Genomic DNA, 19124 nt, shown 5'->3' on the forward strand with positions numbered 1-19124 from the left:
TACTACTTATGCCGATGGGAGGGGTTCTCCTGACAGCGTAGACAATCCACCTCACCGAGAGGTGGTAGCTAGGTCCACACAAAAATTCTTCCGTCAACTTAGCACTGTTTATACAGCGGGTTACATTGGTATATGTGGATTTTTCACACCCCTGAGAGACACAGTTAGTGTAAATTACTAGTGTAGACCAGGAGTTAGAGAAGTAAGAATTATAAAGAGTTCAGCAGGTGAGGCAGGAACATCTAGAGCTCTATCAGGACAAGCAAAACCAGAGTCTGGGACGATAAAACAAATGGCTTTTTTTTTTTTTTTTTTTTTTAAAAAAGACAACTCTATTCTGTTTATACTTGAACAATTTGTGCTTCAGGAACCAGGATTATATAACAAAATGTCTACAGTGCAATAGAGCACCTGGTTAAGGAAGGGTTAACTGAAGGTTTTGTAGTGTTAAGAAAACCAAACGCACAAACAGCTACATGAACTTTACTAAAGCCCCAGAATAAATGTCAGTTCCCTGTTAGTCCCCATCACCATGAAACCGCGAGCAATGACCTAGTGAACTAAATTCATGACCATCCCAATTCTAACTCCCCTGGGCTCTCAGTACCGCAGAGCCCATCGCCCACTCCTCTCTATGCCCCCATGTATGTCTGTGTGAACCTTCTCAAAGTACAGTGAAGTACACAGCTCCTGTAGTGTAGAAAACACAGGTATGCAGTCAGGATAACATCTGTTAATGTTTGAGAGATGCACAAATGCTGCTGTGATGAAGCCCAAGTACCTACCTAGCCTACACAGTCTGAGGGGTTACCTCAGTGTGGAAAATCACTACTATGTATTTGGAGCTGCAGGACCAAAAAAAGGTGTCTATTCCAGACTCTAGGCACCTTTGACAGTTATCTAAAAAAATATTTAATAACCTGTATGATATATGGCTAATTAAACCTCTCAGTAAAAGATGTGATCCACCTTTCTTAAACAGTGATCCTTAAACAACCTCCTCTCCCCAACAACCTCCATAAAAAGCAGCCTTACAGTGGAATGTGAAAGTCAACAAATTTGGTCCTTTTTAGACCAAGGGAGGAGAGCAAATTCCAAAGCGGAAAGTCCATTATAGATAATATCCTTCCAACAATTCCCTCCCTTATAACTGAGGCAGCTCCAAGTACAGCTCTTACATTAGTTATGGGAAGGAAGGGGGATCTGAGGTACTGCAAGACAGTCCCACACAGTTCAGAGCTGTCTAAATCAGAACCAATGCCTTAAACTCTACTCAAACCCACAGGCAGCCAAAACAGATCACAAGGCACAGATGTAAAGCGCTCACAGTGAAATACCCTGCACATTTACATTTTGTGACAACTTTGTTTCTGAATAGATGTAAGATAGCCCCAAGAAAGCACATTATAATCTAGTTGAGGTGACAAAGGCATGAATCACAGTAGTGAAATCTTCATTGGCGGGAAAAGTTTGCAGCCTTCTAGCCAGATGCAAGTGTAAAAAGCCATCCTGACCACCACTGAAAGCCAACTCACTCAACCCAAGTTGCAACCACCCATAAAGGGATAGTTAAAATCACCATATCTTTTGATTGCTTGCCCCAGCCTACCAACACCACTCAATTTCATCTGGACTGGGTCTCTGTTACTCATACTGAAAACATCACAACCCACGCTTCCTCTCTATGCCTCCTAACAGACTCATATATATGCTGAATGTATGTCTGTATTACAACAGCTCAGCTACAGTGGTGCAGCTGTGCCACCATAGTGCAGATGCCTCCTACATCAATGGAAGGAGTTCTCCCACTGATATGATTAATCCACCCTCCGAAAGGCAGTATCTAGGTCTTCTGTGGACCCAGCTGGGTCTACAGCGGGGCTTAGGTCAACCTAACTATGTCGCACTGGGCATGATATTTTTCACAGCTCTGAGCAACATAGCTAGGTTGATCTAACTTAGGAGTAGACCAAGCCTGAGTGAGAGGGAAAACAAGATGGAACCCAGCAGAACTCCACATGAGCGCACTAGTGAAAGAAGAGCAATTACTCAACGCTATCCTCTGGGATCTCAGAGCAGCCACATCCACTCCCTCCTACTCTGGGGTCAGCAGGCATGTCAACACCGTCTTGCTTTTGATATCAAAGACAGCCGATAGATCTACCATCACCAGCATGGACACCTGACCTCCATCCAGCTTGAGGAGGAGACCAACTACTAAGCAAGTGCAGTCTCTGTGCCAAACTCAGATTGGACCCTAGATTAACAAGGGTCAAAGAAATTGAGGCATCTAGATATGGGAAGAGTTATCTTGTCACAATCTGTCAATTATTTTACCCACAAAGAGGAGATTAAAGCAATATAATTGGCCAGAATGCCATTTTCAAATGGGCGCTTCTTGAGACCAGGCTGTACCGATGCTTCGGTAAGAGTAGCAAGCAACCCACCCTTCTTGAAGGAGGTGTTGACCATCTCCATTAACATTAGGCCCAGCAGTTTCCCCAGTGGCCTCCAATAGCCTGGAGCACCATGGATCCAGAGTACAAGTTCAGGCATGAAATTTCCCCAGCACCTCCAGTAACTCAGACCCCTACCAGAGTGAAACTCAAAGTAGACACAAAATAATACCTGTTTCCTTAAGACACTGCCTGGCCTCCTCTGATGCAGTTTGGTCCTCAGTGTGTGACTACTCAATTCATTATACACCCAAAGGTCTCAAACGAACATTCTAAAGGTTTGATTAATCACAGCAGGCCAAAATGTAAATATTTTATGGAAGAAGAAACAGGGACGATGTCCAGAGAACCAATTTACAGTATGTTAACAGACCGCACCTTCTTTTTGCTCTTAATTTCCATCAGCTCCTGAGTTCTGGGCAGGAGGCAGGAAAACCGAGTGGGCTTCCTGGGAATGTTCTTCTCGGCTAGGAAGGAAAGTGAAAGTGTCATTATAGCCAAACCCTCCCCCACAACAGCATCACTCACTATGGTGCACTGAATGATTTTTCAGTGCCTCCATGCAATCACAAAGTCCTGCTGCACTGCCCCTTCTGCCAATGCTATACTGTACTACCTCCAGGTGCCCCACCACACACAACGTTCCAGCTTTGAAGGGGTTAAAACAGCCCTGGGGAGCCAATAGTAAAAGCAGCCCTGCAGGGGGCTGCGGCTGGGAGAAGAGGAGTGAGAACAGGTCAGGGAAGCTGAGTGAGCAGCTGACCACAGCTGGGGCCAGCTCAGTCAGGGCCCAGCTGGCCCTTATAAGAGGGCTAAGGGCCAGAAGCAAGGGAGGCTCACTCTAGCCCTGGAGTGGGAAGGGCTAGCTGCCTGGGAGCAAGGTACGTGAGGTGGAGCAGCGCTGGGGAAGGGCAAAGGGAGCTGGGGATCTCCAGCCTGGTAAATCCCGAGGCTGGAGGCCTTGGTAAAGGCCCAGAAAGGTACTGGGGCTACAGAGGGGCAGAGGCAGAAGCAGCTGGTCCTAACCCCTTGCCAATGATGAGTGGCCATTACACTGCGGTCTGCCCCAATGAGTGGGGATTAGATGATGACTGGCAGTAGCCACTGAAGCAAGGTGGGTTTAGAGGATTGAAGGTTCCACAGGAAGGGGAGACCCAGAGTGTGGGGCTACTGCTGGGGCAGAACCCCAAGGTAAAGGGCACCAGGGTCCGAGAGGGACACAGATGCCAGCGGCAGGCGAGACACCAGCCTGCAGAGGGCACTCCGAAGGCTGGAAAAAGCTAATTCCCAAGACAACCAGCAGGAGGCGTCTTATCTGTGAGTCATCGCTTTGCTACACTGCTCAGCAGCTCCAGTACCACTCACATGCAAAGGAGCTTCTCAGCCATGATAATTTCACACACCCTGTTTATTTTTCTGCCTCCTCTAGGGCTGTTGCAGCCTGAGACTGATGATCCTCTCTTAGAGAGTGCTGTGCTAACCTTGACTATCTGTTGAAAATGCTACCAACAAGGGCAAATCTCATGTGTTTTTGCTACAAGCAAAGGGGACTCATCAGTTCCAACTCTCTCCACACATACAAACATCTAGAGTAGCCATGCTCTGTCAAATACACCACATCTAGAGTAACTTGAACATCCCATGCATATGTACTTCTGGCTCTGATCAGGTTCCGTTAACATGGGTAGCACAGTCCACTATAAGGTATTAATACCAAAGAACATAGGTCTGAACCATTCCCTGCATACAGATGTTCAGTTAGAGTCAAGGTCCTGTGGGGACCATTACCTGCATCACTTCCTCCCTCCAAATCCTGGCAACCCTGCTTCATCTGGTCAGCCATAAGACACCCACTGGTGGGCGGGCATGCCCCGGACAGCTCTGTGACCACACTGGGAGATTTCCCTTCACTCAGCACTCTCTCATTGTCTGTGGGCAAAAGAGAAGGCAAGAGAAATCAGCAATAGAAGATGAACAAGAGCTTCTGAATAATCATAATGCCTTTTACTTTAATTGCTGTTCACCACTTGAAGGCCTTTGCATGTCTTACCAAAAGAAAAGACAAGTTACTGACCTTATAGGAACTGAGAGACTTTGAAGTGTGTTGTCCTCATTGATTTTGTGACCCCACTCCTTCCCAGCTACTACAAAATCCTGCTTCTCTTGGACTCTGTGTTGACAAAGGAACTGAGGGGCAGCTGGATCCACTCTGCCCTTTACATTCTTGGGTGCGCCAGTTCCTTCTCTAAGATTTCGTATTGGTGAAGGAACTGACACACCCAAGGGTATTAAGAGAAGAATGGGTCTAACTGCCCTCAGTTCCTTTTCCAATACAGAATCCCAGAAGAGAAAGACTTTGTGGTAGCAGAGAAGGTTGAGCAATCTGTGTTGACAACACATCTCAAAGAACCTGTAAGATAGGTAACCATTTTTTCAAGTGATTTTCCACACAGATCCCACCGTTGGTGAGTAAGCAATTATCAGTTTGGTTGGAGATGGGTGCTAGTAGACTTGCTTAAAATAACAACTGCAGAACAAAATAAGTATCTGATGTGGAGGCCTTCACAAAAGTATAGTGTCTTGTAAATGTTTGAACCAAGCTCTCTATAGCTGTCCCAGAAATTTCAGAAATAGGGACATTCTTCAAACTGGCAACAGAGGCTGCATTAGGTCCAGTTAAATGAGCTCGAATGTGAGTAGGTGGATCTAACCTGGCTAATTCATAAAACGTCCTTATACAGTTGGAGAATACTACCTGAACCTTAACACCCTCTGCAAAGGTCACAGTCAGTCCAGGTGAGTTCCTGAATGATTTTGTCCTGGTAACGTAGTATGACAATGCCCTTACTACATCACGCATGGGAAATTTAGCTTCCAGGGAGTTGAATGAGGCTTGGGGAAGAAGACTGGAATATGAATAAACTGGTTCATATGGAACCCTGAAACAACTCTGGGCAAGAACTTGGGATGAAGCCTAAGAGTGACCCTGTTCTTATCAAACACTATTATAAGGGGGACCCACCAGGCACGTGTGACTCTCCCCTACCTGAACTGATGTAATGGCTACTAAAAAGGAACTCTTCATTGTAGGTGGTAAAAGGAACAGGTTACTAAGGGCTCAAAGGAGAGACCCATCAAACACATTAATACTATAGTGAGATCCCAAGAGCATGAGGTCTCCCAAACCCGGGATAAAACATGAGTTAGGCTCTTAAGGAATCTAGCCCCTGTAGGATGATAAAATACAGTGTGGCCCAAGATAGGAGGGGGATGTGCAAATATTGCTGCTAGTTGGGCCCCTGTGGAACAAACAGAAGTCCCAACTGTTTCAGGGATAAAATAATCCAGTATTGTTTAAATGAGTGTTGTCAAGGGAGACAGCTTGTGCTCAGATGCCTATACAGAACACCTCTTCCACTTAGCTTTGTAACTCAGTCTAGCTGAGGCTCTCCTGCTTTGGAGAACATTCTGAACTACAGCTGAACAGCTTCTTTGGACAGATATCAGCCAGCCAGCATCCAGGCTGTTTGACATAATGATGCTGGGTGCAGCTGTAGGATGTGACCATTGTTGTGTAAGACTACATCAGGCACAGTGGGCAAAGTGACTGGGAGCGGTGATGAGAGGTTCACTGGATCTGAATACCAGAACTGCCTTGCCCATGCCAGGGCTATCATGATCACTGATTCAGCAACTTGCCTCATCTCCTCAGCATCATGAGGATTGGGAGGGGGAAAGCACATCAGTTCTGGTGTTCAAAGGATGAGAAAGGCAAGTGACAGGGAGTCCAGACTGGAGACCTCTATAAAGCAGATCTGTCCGTTCTTGTTCTGAACTGTGGTGAACCAGTCTATTAATAGGTATCCCACTTGCAAAAGATTCTGTGTAACAAATGGTTATTTACTTTATAGTAATTGTGGTACTTCAAGATGTTGTCATCTGCACAGACCCCACTGTAGGTGCACGTGCATGTGACACTGAAATCTTTTGAATAGCAGTATCTGTTGGGCTGTGCCCACACCATGTATACCCTCCCACTTGAGGGCAAAAAGGACAGAGCGACCACAACCATCCCCTCACTTCCTTTAGTAATACAGAGTCCCAAATAAAGAGGGTCCACAGAGACGACACCACCTCAAAGAACCACAATCAATCACTATTAGGGAAGTAATCTCTTCCTTTTCTTTGAAAATTTGATAGGGTAGATACCACTGTAGGTGACTGCTAAGCAGTGCCCCATCTGGAAAGTGTGATTGAGGAGCCTTCACTGTCACTAACTGAACAGTGACAGTAACACTGCTCTGCCAAATTTTTGCATCTGATCTTGCAGCCAGATCAAGGGCTTAATTTTTATATCAAAGAAAGCGGATTACTCCTCATACTGCCTTGTAAATTTTGGATGCGGAATGCATAGGTTGCACTTTTTGCTCTCGTAGAATGAGCTTTCTATATTTGAAGGAAGAGGAATATCATAGAATATCATGTGATCTATTGATGTACACGATGTGATACATTTTTACGTTCTCTGGGAAGAGATGGCTTGACCTTTGAAGCACCAGAGAGGCGATAAAAGAACAGAGGGACAGTCTGAAAGACTTTGCCCTCTGAAGATAGTATAGCAAGTCCCTTGAAATGGCCAAGATATGAAGTTCAGTCTCTCCCAGAGAAAAATGAGGTTTTAGGAAAAAAAAAAAAAAACACAGATACATTACAGATTGGTTTGAATGAAAGCCTGACAGAACCCTCTTTAGAGTACTTTCTTGATTCCAATTATGCTACGCAAGGGGTGAGAGAGGGTACTTAGGAGATGACTCCCTACTGTGTCATGATGGGGATTAAGAGGAGTATACCTCTAAAGATAGTGCTGTCCTGTGTGCTGTGGTTCTGCTGTATCCTCCCTAATTGGATAACTAATTGGGAAACGCTGCATCCTTCCTTTTGGCATCCAGAGGATTGCACAGAGGATCTAGCTTTCTGAGTCTACTTAGAGAAGGAATGACGTTTGGAACATCACTCAGGGATATGTCCCTCTCCTACGCAAAAAAGGCACTTGGAGTGGACTTTTGCCAGAGTCGGTAAACGGCACTGATTCTTCATATGAGGGGCAGGAGGGGTGGACACCATGTGGACAATCTCTCAAAGAACAGTATGTTTTCAAAGAAAGGGCAACATGCTCTAAGTGGAACAGCACCAGCAGCAAGGTTAGCGCACACGCGCATATACACATTAAACATTTTGTTCTGAAGGATGCCACAGATGGACTGTAGCATTCATGGAGCAGAAGAGCATTCCAGAGATGTCTATAGAACTGTTAATAGATATGACCATGCCTCCTGCCCTCTCCAGACCGTATCTTGGGATAGACAGTGAGCTCAGTCTCCTTGATTTCAGTTGCCAGTGACCGAGTCCCTGAAGTGGAGTGGTCTGACATCAAGGTTTTAAATGCTAAAGTATATTGGAAAGCATGAAACTGGAAGAATGGAAATACATTCTCTTGGAGTTCACTTGCTGAGTGACCAAATGGAGGCATACAAGTGGGTTTAGAATAAAGCTAGGGCTGAACATGGAGATATTAAAAAGAAGGGTCTCACTGTTGCTCGTTTCTTTGGTGCTACTGGCAGTTTCTGTGCTGGGTTTGATCACTTCCTTCTCCTGTTGGTGGATGTTGCTGAGCACTTTGGCCTGGCAGTGTGCTTCAGTGCTATCAATCACTGTCAGCAATGCCTCAAGAGACAGCAGGTGAGTAGTGTAAAGTTGTCCAGAAACTGGAAAGGCATTCTGGGAAATCAAGGAGTTGAATGTCAGATGGTCTCAGATTTAACACCCTTCAAGGCAACTTTGTCCCAGTGCTCTAAAAAGGTAAATGTACAATACAACCCCCCCCAAACTTTCCACATAACTTTTTGAGAACTCCCACTCATCTTCCCCCGCTTATCCTTACTGTACTCCTTCCACTTTTGATCTTCCAGAACCTAAGTGGTCCTTCTTATCCACACAAAGCTGTTCAACCAGAACCTTTCATCCACCACCATCTGCTCCTCTCCCTCCTCTCAGACTCTCTGCCATCCCTCCTCTTGAGAGACTTTACTCTCCACATCCCCACCTACACCTCCTTCCAAGCCCTGTTCTAGCTCATGTTCTGTAGTCTGCAGCACTAGCTGAAGGGAAGGGCAAAGCAGAGCCTTTTCAGGACCTTGGAGAGCAATTTGGTGAGGTCCTCAAAGAGGTTAGAGCAGTAGTAGTCACAGTCATAGTTTATATAAAGCTCGGTGACAAAGCTGGGGATCCTCCACAGCTGAACAATGGCCTCCAGGGCCATCTCCTTCATCTCATAGGGCATCTTGGGGTTCTCCACAGTGATGATCTCCATCAGCTTCTTTATGTACATCTGGCAGAAACACAGGACAGCTCAGGTTAGGGGAAGAGAAAGGAAAGCAAGACAATACTGAGCTTTCAGGGCTCTTTAAATGGAGATTTAAGCATTCCCCTTTCACATATGCTTCACAGTGTGAAATCCTCCACATTTAGTGAATGCTCACTCTAATAGAAGAACCTCTTCAGGTTCCTGTACACTTAGTAACTTCATACACATTTCAACAGCAAACTCTTAAGGGTGTCACTGAATTATTTTGCCATTCAGAAGACTGAGATTCACTATTCCAAAAAGTTAGAGGCAAGGCAGTTTCAAAAGCACTTTACTGTAGCCCTCAGAACCCCCCATACAGCTACTAACACCTAGCTGATTGGTACTTGGGCTGTACCCTCCCATTCTGTATACCCCCACATGTCAAGCAGTTATTATTGACCTATTCCATGGGGACCATGCGGTTATATTTCAAAAACTCACTTCCAGTTGGAACTTCAGGTGCTCTCTCATGCTCTCAAAGAGAAGGAAGCATACCCTGAGGGACGCTGCATACAGATTGAGCCGCTCCACACTCAGCAGCTGAGCAAGGAACAGAAACATAAGGAGTGAGAGGCCAAGCTACACTATCTGCCCAAGTGAGTAGTGCTACTGTTGTATCACATAACGGATTTATTTCTGGAAGCAATCCCATCCTCTGTCTCAAGATCTCTCCTACTGTGAATGGCAGTGGCCATGTTTCAAACGCTCCTCCCCTGCTTCCAGGGAACTCTAATTTCTCCTTCAACTGTTAGACTTGCTCATTTGTAGAGCATGCATATCTCCTCTGAGCAGAAAGCTAGGTGACTAGCTGCCTCCAAGGATGTCTCTCTAAAGAATGATTAAGTACTTATTCCCAAGTCTCCACCTGCTGCCAGACTGGTCACTTGCCATCTTGGGGATACATCTCAAAACCCTGTTTTCCCAGGCCAAGTCACAGAGTGTTGTCACAAAGCTACTGAGACAATGGAACCAAGCCAGTCACGACAGCTCATTAAAATCAGCTTCCTCACCCTCTACCTTGGGGCAAGAAAGGCAGAAGGTTTCCACCTACTGCTTTAATGAGGGAGGGTGAAGACAGGGATCAAGAGGAGACGTTTCTGCCCTTCAGAACCATTTGAGAATTTGATGAAGAGAAATGGTGAGGGGAAATTATCTGGTACCAGTTTGGGGGTTACGAGTGATCAAACAGTAATATCTGCTGCATGAGAGGAAAAGGATTCAAGAAAGGTGGGGGAGGAAGAGTGCCCATGTGTCATCTTCTCCCATATACAGCAACAGTAAGCTAATAGACTCTTGCATACATTCTTATGAAGGCCTCTTTCTATCAAAGACACTCCCTCTCCTCTCACTGGGACAGCAACCAGATTTGTGATCGTACATCACAGCTAACCACACCTCAGTTTCCAAAATAAAAGTTCTAGCCGAAGTGAGCTGCAGGGGAGGTGTGTTGGGTTGCTATCATTCCTACCTGGTACACAGGAAAACTCACTAGCACTGTATACCCAGTGGCGAAGCCCAAACTCACTTGAAAAAGGTGCCGGCACAACTCATCTTTCACAAGCCCCAGCAGAGACTGGCAGTTTGCAACAGGGGCAGACTCCAGAGCAACAGTGAGCAGCTGCAGCCCCATATGGATCATCACCTCCGAGTTGTGGCGGTCGTGTGGATTGGTGAGGGAGATGAGGAAGCGGAACAGCTCTCGGATACAAGGCAGACCATAGGGGACCAGTGCTATTCCTGAGGAAATAAGAGCAGGTAAGAAAATGTAGAGCCTCTACAAGTCTGCTCCCATCTCTTAACGATGCCCATCAAGAAGTATGAAACAATGTTACAGAAAACAGTTCAGGAACAGGAACTCATCTCCCATTTCTCAAGCTGTGGAGTAGCACAGACAGAGGTAGAAAGGACACTGGCAGTATTTCAAAACTCTCACCTTCTTTTTGGGAGGACTGTGTAAAACGTACTCCTCGGGGATTGACATAGTCCATGTCATGAACAGAGGCAGAGTCAGAATGTTCTGCCACAGATGTGCACTCTTCTAGCACCTCTGGGATAGACTCTACTGAGGCCGACTGGGTCTTCTCCACCCTTAGACCTTCATTCTTCATTCATACCAGTCATTTGGGAAGCAAGGAAAAAACAAACAGAGCAAGTGTAAACTAACACTGCACCAGCTGCAGGTGAGGCTCAGTCACTTAGAGTGGCCAAATTAGCACCGGGCACTGATGAGGGAGCAAAGCAGAACTCAAAATTCAGACGGAAGAAACCTTGTACATCAATTACAGTCCATCCCCCACAGCCAGTGTGGGAACACTGCCGAGTGTGTGTGCCTCAGTATGCTTTAGAAATGTCCACAATGATAGTGCTTCAGCAGCTTCACTTGGAAGATGCTGCCACAGCCCAATCAATCTTACTGCTAGTAGGGCAGATAAAAACTGATTTTAAAAAATCAAAACTTTATTTTTAAATTTAAATTAAACACAGGTTTAGTTTTTAAAAATAAACCTATTTAAAATTACATTTGACATTGACAATCCATATTATGGCCTAAACTCATTAGAATCTATCAGTGGCTGAAAGCCATGAGCTGTAGCTCACGAAAGCTTATGCTCAAATAAATTGGTTAGTCTCTAAGGTGCCACAAGTACTCCTTTTCTTATTGCACAGGTGTAATTCATAAAATCGTGGGTGTAATAAAGCTAAAAATGGCTGAGAACTTAAAAGTTGGATGGTAGTAGACCACGAATCCCAGTGATGATTGAACCTGGGGATATTCTAAACTAAAAGGGCTATCAACAATGCTTGTAGCTGTTTCCATCACATCACACTGGCTCTACTGACATTCTAGGGTTCAGAATGATATACACAGACAATCCTGGAATCTTCTTATATAGATTTAAAATAATATAAATTACATATAGAAATAATATTAGGCAGTACATGTTTGTTGCGAAGTCTTAAAGAAACCACTGAAGACACCAGTTAAGCACCTGGAACTATAGTCTGCTGAAACACTAAACCAACATTTGATGGCATTTGCCTCTTTTGAAAGTGCAGAGAAAATATTTTCTTCATTTCAGTTTATTCAACTAGTTCAGTTCAATGACTAGTTCATTCAGAGTTAAGAAACCAACTAGGAGTTGAAAAAGCAAGAAAGCTTGTTTCTTCTTCCAATCTATGAATAAAACTAGGTGTGAGAGGGTGAGATCTACTAGTTCTACAATCGTGAAAGACATGGTTACCAAAAAGTCAGTTCAATTCACTAACCACAAATAATAAGAATATAAGAATGGCCATATTGGGTCAGACCAAAGGTCCATCCAGCCCAGTATCCTGTCTACCGACAATGGCCAATGACAGGTACCGCAGAGGGAGTGAACCTAACAGGTAATGATCAAGTGATCTCTCCCCTGCCATCCAGCTCCACCCTCTGACAAACAGAGGCTAGGGACACCATTTCTTACCATCCTGGCTAAAAGCCATTAATGGACTTAACCTCCATGAATTTATCCAGCTCTCTTTAAAACCCTGTTATAGTCCTAGCCTTCACAACCTCCTCAGGCAAGGAATTCCACAGGTTGACTGTACGCTGTGTGAAGAACTACTTCCTTTTACTTGTTTTAAACCTGCTGCTCATTAATTTCCTTTGGTGGCCCCTAGCTCTTATACTATGGGAACAAGTAAATAACTTTTCTTCATTCACTTTCTGAACACCACTCATGATTTTATATACCTCTATCATATCCCCCCTTAGTCTTCTCTTTTCCAAGCTGAAAAGTCCTAGCCTCTTTAATCTCTCCTCATATGGGACCCATTCCAAACCCCGACTCATTTTAGTTGCCCTTCTCTGAACCTTTTCTAATGCCAATATATCTTTTTTGAGATGAGGGGACCACATCTGTATGCAGTATTCAAGATGTGGGCGTACCATGGATTTATATAAGGGCAATAAGATAATCTCCGTCTTATTCTCTATCCCTTTTTTTTAAATGATTCCTAACATCCTGTTTGCTTTTTTGACCGCCGCTGCACACTGCATGGACGTCTTCAGAGAACTATCCACAATGACTCCAAGATCTTTCTCCTGATTAGTTGAAGCTAAATTAGCCCCCATCATATTGTATGTATAGTTGGGGTTATTTTTTTCCAATGTGCCATTACTTTACGTTTATCCACATTAAATTTCATTTGCCATTTTGTTGCCCAATCGCTTAGTTTTGTGAGATCTTTTTGAAGTTCTTTACAGTCTGCTTTGGTCTTAACTATCTTGAGCAGTTTAGTATCGTCTGCAAACTTTGCCACCTCACTGTTTACCCCTTTCTCCGGATCATTTATGAATAAGTTGAATAGGATTGGTCCTAGGACTGACCCTTGGGGAACGCCACTAGTTACCCCTCTCCATTCTGAACATTTACCATATATTCCTACCCTTTGTTCCCTGTCTTTTAATCGGTTCTCAATCCATGAAAGGATCTTCCCTCTTATCCCATGACAACTTAATTTACGAAAAAAGAGCCTTTGGTGAGGGACCTTGTCAAAGGCTTTCTGGAAATCTAAGTACACTATTGTTCACTGGATTCCCCTTGTCCACATGTTTGTTGACCCCTTCAAAGAACTCTAATAGATTAGTAAGACACAATCTCTCTTTACAGAAACCATGTTGATTTTTGCGCAACAATTTATGTTCTTCTAGGTGTCTGACAATTCTATTCTTTACTATTGTTTCAACAAATTTGCCCGGTACTGACGTTAGACTTACCGGTCTGTAATTGCCAGGATCACCTCTAGAGCCCTTCTTAAATATTGGTGTTACGTTAGCTATCTTCCAGTTATTGGGTACAGTAGCTGATTTAAAGGACAGGGTACAAACCATAGTTAATAGTTCCGCAGTTTCACATTTGAGTTCTTTCAGAACTCTTGGGTGAATGCCATCTGGACCCGGTGACTTGTTACTGTTCAGTTTCTCAATTAATTCCAAAACCTCCTCTAGTGACACTTCAATCAGTGACAATTCCTCAGATTTGTCACCTACAAAAGACGGCTCAGGTTTGGGAATCTCCCTAACATCCTGAGCCATGAAGACTGAAGCAAAGAATTCATTTAGTTTCTCTGCAATGACTATCATCTTTAAGTGCTCCTTTTGTATCTCAATCATCCAGGGCCCCACTGGTTGTTTAGCAGGCTTCCTGCTTCAGATGTACTCAAAAAACCTTTTGTTATTACCTTTTGAGTTTTTGGCTAGCTGTTCTTCAAACTCCTTTTTGGCTTTCCTTATTACATTTAATTTCGCAGTGTTTATGCTCCTTTCTCTTTACCTCACTAGGATTTGACTTCCACTTTTTAAAAGATGCCTTTTTATCTCTCACTACTTCTTTTACATGGTTGTTAACCCACGGTGGCTCTTTTTTAGTTCTTTTACTGTGTTTTTAAATTTGGGGTATACATTTAACTTGAGCCTCTATTATGGTGTCTTTGAAAAGTGTCCATGCAGCTTGCAGGGATTTCACTCTAGTCACTGTACCTTTTAATTTCTGTTTAACCTCCTCAATTTTTGCATAGTTCCCCTTTCTGAAATTAAATGCCACAGTGTTGGGCTGTTGAGGTGTTCTTCCCACCACAGAAATGTTAAATGTTATTATATTAGGTCACTATTTCCAAGCGGTCCTGTTATAGTCATATATATATATATGATCCTCTTGGACCCGATCCTGCATTCCACTCAGGACTAGATGGAAAGTTGCCTCTCCCCTTGTGGGTTCGTGTACCAGCTGCTCCAAGAAACAGTCATTTAAAGTACTGAGAAATTTTGTCTCTGCATTTCGTCCTCAGGTGACATGTACCCAGTCAATGTGGAGATAACTGAAATCCGCCACTATTATTGAAATTTTTATTTTGATAGCCTCTCTAATCTCCCTTAGCATTTCATCGTCACTATCACTGCCCTGGTCAGGTGGTCGATAATAGATCCCTACTGTTATATTCTTATTAGAGCATGGAATTACTATCCATAGAGATTCTATGGAACATGTGGATTCATTTAAGATTTTTATTTCATTTGATTCTACATTTTCTTTCACATATAGTGCCGTGCCCCCCCGCCCCCCCGCACAACCTGTTCTGTCCTTCCGATATATTTTGTACCCCAGAATGATTGTATACCATTGATTGTCCTCACAATATTTCCTTTGTTTAAAAAAAAAACAAAAACAAAAACAGTAAACTCGAAATGCAAAACATGTTTTGAAAAACTTTTTGATAAGAACTTTTCTTCTTATGAATTCAGCACCTTTAAGGTTGCTTTGTTTAATTAAAAACAATTAAAATGCTGTTTGCGCATTTAATTGAATTTGAATTTCCACAAAATGACACAAATCAAAAACTTATTCTAGTAAAGAAATGCATCATTCACCATTTTCTAGCTATCGAAAAGGAGAAATTAAGAGTCTGAATAAATGCAAATTAACCTGTAATTGCTTAAATAAATGTATATGGATATAGTGTATCCTAGTTAGCAAAAAGAAACAAACAATTTAGTGTAAAGGTTATCTTTAGTAGCAAACCAACATGTTTTAAAGGTTACCAGCTAATGAGAATGAACCTTTCTTTAGGAAAATAACTAAAATGTACAAATACAAAACATGATTAAAATCAAATCATTCAAACCAAGGTTTCTGACTTGATTACTTATATCACTTAAATTTAACCAATCTACTCAGCCTGCTAGTAAATTTTTGGTCTACATAGTACACTTTTCTTTTTAATTGCACCAGATTATATCAAGTCATACTCCCTGACTAGGCAAGACCAAATGCAAGCGCACATGCACCAAGCAATCATCAAAAACTCCTCTACAAATTAAAAAATTGAGGCTGGAAAATTATTACTGAAGACAGCAAAAGGGGATCACACCAAACTTCAGCCATCTCTGCCTTTATTAGTTACTCCTTTAATTTAGGCTGGTATAATGAAAATGTTGGAAAGGATACAGCTACATAGAAACCGGACCACACAATTACCCTTTGACAATGGCCAGTCTTGAGGAGAGAATGGACACATAATGCACCCAAAGGATGCAATTCTATGCTATTAAGGGACATTAGTTCCTGACCCCTTTCTAAGCTCCTAACTATAGCATAGCACTAGTGACACTGACCAAAGGGAGGGCATAAATACAGACACTAGATCTACTGGCTTTGGAGTTGCCTCATCTGCACAGGATCATGCTCATACCTGGGATTCAGGCTGGTGTGGATGCTCAGCATCTCTCTCACTTGAAGGCATTCCTGCACTAAGTCCCAAAGAGTTGACCTGGTCCAAGTCTGTAAGATCTTCCTTGGAGGTGGTTTGGGAGGACAACTCCAAGCCACTGTCTGTAGCAGGACTGACTGCAGAGGAGGTGTTTTCTGAACTTCCAGATGAGATGGGAGAAGGAGCATCAATAAAAGTAACTCCATCTACTGAGGAGAAACAGCAGCAACAGGTTAGTGAAACTGTGACACCACCCCTTCCCCATCCTTATTACATGTTGAATCAGCAACAAATAATTGCTTTAACCTGGATCATGCTGCACCACAAATGAACTCTCAAAATGATATAAGAATGCAGAAGACTCAGATAAATGAGGTATCAGCAAGCCAAGCAGATCACAAGGAGAAAGACTGTCAACTCCCTATTATCATATAGTAGATGGAATCTAACAGACCCAGTGAACAAATGAAGACCATATTCAAATAGAATGCATACATTTAGCTAAAATGGGAGAGGGCAAGCAAGATGGTTGTACTTGACACAATCTGGAAGGGAAACAGGGCAGAGCAGATGCCAGGAGGGATATCAAATCAGACTGGAGGCCCTGCAGGAGATGGTTTCCCTGCACTCCAAGTTGTCTGAACTGGAGGTACAGATTAGCCTGTGGGGAGGCAGGGCAGGAGACAGACACTTCATATGTCACAGCTACAAGGGAAAAGACCAGAGGAGCTCCAGTCAGAAGGCTTTAAGTACATTAAAATGGCTCCTCCCCCTTCAAAGCATCTCTGGACACTGAGGGACTTTAAGGGAGGACTGGTTGGCGCATCCAGAAAAAGGAAGAACAAAGTCTAGAAGTGACAGCAAGAGACCTTCCATATTCTGCAGATAAGGCCAATATAGGATTGCACTCCAGCTGTGAGTTTATAGTCAACAGCTCCTAAAACAGTAAGCCAATCAGAATGAAGGCCAGAAACACAGGTCTAGCACAGATCCTCAGTTAACAGATGAAGTCTTCAAATGCTGACATGTCACTCAAGAAACAGCTGAAGAGGAAGTGTTTTTTGTTGAAGCAATGAGACACGCTACTTTTATCTCAGACATTGAAGCAGGAGGACCTGTGCTGAAAGTTGCTCTTTAATGAACATGTTGGTTTGACAAACCCAAAGATTTCTATCCCTACTCTGATCTTACTGAATTCCCAGGTCTCAGGATTGAGAAATTTGAAGTTTTTCCTCTCAGGCCATTTAACTCATTCCATCTTAAGCTGGTGAGTAAGAACTTGATAGCTTAGTGTTAGAAATATTTTGATTGATATGGTTGTAAATCCATCCTCTTTCACTAATAAAAATTCGGGATGATTTGTTGGGTTAGTTATTGCTAGGGCTTCCAGCATCACAGACTGAGCATCAAGGTGGCTGCAGCTCCATTTCATTATTTTGGAGAATTACTCTTAAAATAGCTATGCCCTGTATATTTAATACTTGGTAACAATCTTACTGTTCAGAAAAGAATGAACTGGAGGAGAGGAAAGCAACTGTGACTCATACTGGTCTGCCTATCTAAGTCAGAAGAGGCCCTGATCAAAAAATTGTATAATTTAGGAATGTGGCAATTCCAAACAACTGGAAACTGACAAATTAACGAGAACTAGGGTTTGTCTACAAAGTGCCAGCAAAGCATGCCAGAAGTGTGAGATACATGAAGCACCAACATGCTGCGCTCTCACTACCCACATAGACCCTGATGGCACACTCTAAAAAAGTGCCTAATGTGCATTAACGTGAACTAGGTACCTTTTAGGCTATGTCTACACCAGTGGTTCTCAAACTTCACTGCATCGTGACCCCCTTCTGACAACAAAATTACTAGATGACCCCAGAAGGGGGCCTGAAGACCAAGCCCCGCCGCCCGGGGAAGGGAAGAGTGGGCTTCTGCCCTGGGCAGGGTGGGGGATGTAACCTTAGCCCTGGGCGGTGAGGACTGGGCTTCAGACTTGCTGGGGCCCAGGGCCAACACCAGTGGGCCACAGTTTGAGAACCCCGGGTCTACACTGTGGACCTTACAGCAGCACAGCTGTACCGCTGCAGCTGCACTGCTGTAAGGTCTCTTGTGTAGACACACTATGTCGAGAGCTCTCCCACCAGCATAATTAAACCACCCCCCAAAGAGCTGCATCTCCCACCAACATAGCGTTGTCCACACCGGCGCTTTTGTCAGTGAAATTTATGTCAGCCAGGAGTGTGTTTTTTTCACACCCAACTGACAAAAAGTTTTGTCGACAAAAGTGCTAGTGTAGACAAAGCCTTAGTGCGTACCAGCAGCATCTGCCTTGGACAGTTAGAGCGCTTTAAAAAATCACACCTATCTAGTGCATTTTGCCAGCGCCGTATAGACAAGCTCTCATACTCCTTTCAAGACCAAAGTTTAAATTTTCCTTTTTCAATATTGCAACAATCCCTCTTGACTCATAGATCTTTAAGGACCCAAGTGCACAACCTTACTCACCCAGAGAACTCACTCAATCTGAATAGTCTCCTTGACTTCTCTGGCATTACTGGTACAAGTGAGTGCCCTCCAGGAGTAAGAGTAACTCCACTTAGGAAGGATCAATTCAACAATTTGCACACATACAAAATGGGAAATGACTGCCTAGGAAGGAGTACTGCAGAAAGGAACTGGGGGTCATAGTGGATCACAAGCTAAATATGAGTCAACAGTGAAATGCTGCTGCAAAAAAAGCAAACATCATTCTGGGATGTATTAGCAGGAGTACTGCAAGCAAGACACGAGAAGTAATTCCTCCGCACTGATTAGGCCTCAACTGGAGTATTGTGTCCAGTTCTGGGTGCCACACTTCAGGAAAGATGTGGACAAACTGGAGAAAGTCCAAAGAAGAACAACAAAAATGTAGATCTAGAAGATGTGACCTATAAGGTAAGATTGAAATGGGTTTGTTTAGTCTGGAGAAGAGAAGACAGAGGGGACATGATAACAGTTTTCAAGTACATAAAAGG

The 19124-nt window shown here is 43.5% G+C and overlaps 1 protein-coding gene across 14 annotated transcripts in view; it reads right to left on the reverse strand.

The window, feature by feature from the left end:
* The window catches only part of GBF1 (golgi brefeldin A resistant guanine nucleotide exchange factor 1), a 180616-nt gene that overhangs the window by 28120 nt on the left and 133372 nt on the right, over positions 1-19124 (reverse strand). For 8 of the 14 annotated variants that reach the window (XM_048856292.2, XM_048856297.2, XM_048856296.2 and 5 more), the window contains 8 exons: positions 16093-16319; positions 10796-10964; positions 10388-10599; positions 9304-9402; positions 8650-8844; positions 8048-8234; positions 4245-4385; positions 2835-2923 (listed from right to left, as the gene is read on the reverse strand). In XM_048856292.2, coding sequence (XP_048712249.1) covers positions 2835-2923; positions 4245-4385; positions 8048-8234; positions 8650-8844; positions 9304-9402; positions 10388-10599; positions 10796-10964; positions 16093-16319 — 1319 coding nt within the window. The remainder of the gene's footprint in view (positions 1-2834; positions 2924-4244; positions 4386-8047; positions 8235-8649; positions 8845-9303; positions 9403-10387; positions 10600-10795; positions 10965-16092; positions 16320-19124) is intronic. The other 6 variants (XM_048856300.2, XM_048856288.2, XM_048856299.2 and 3 more) reach the window with 1 other exon arrangement.

This window comes from Caretta caretta, chromosome 7, assembly GCF_965140235.1.
Source record: "Caretta caretta isolate rCarCar2 chromosome 7, rCarCar1.hap1, whole genome shotgun sequence".
Classification (NCBI taxonomy): domain Eukaryota; kingdom Metazoa; phylum Chordata; order Testudines; family Cheloniidae; genus Caretta; species Caretta caretta.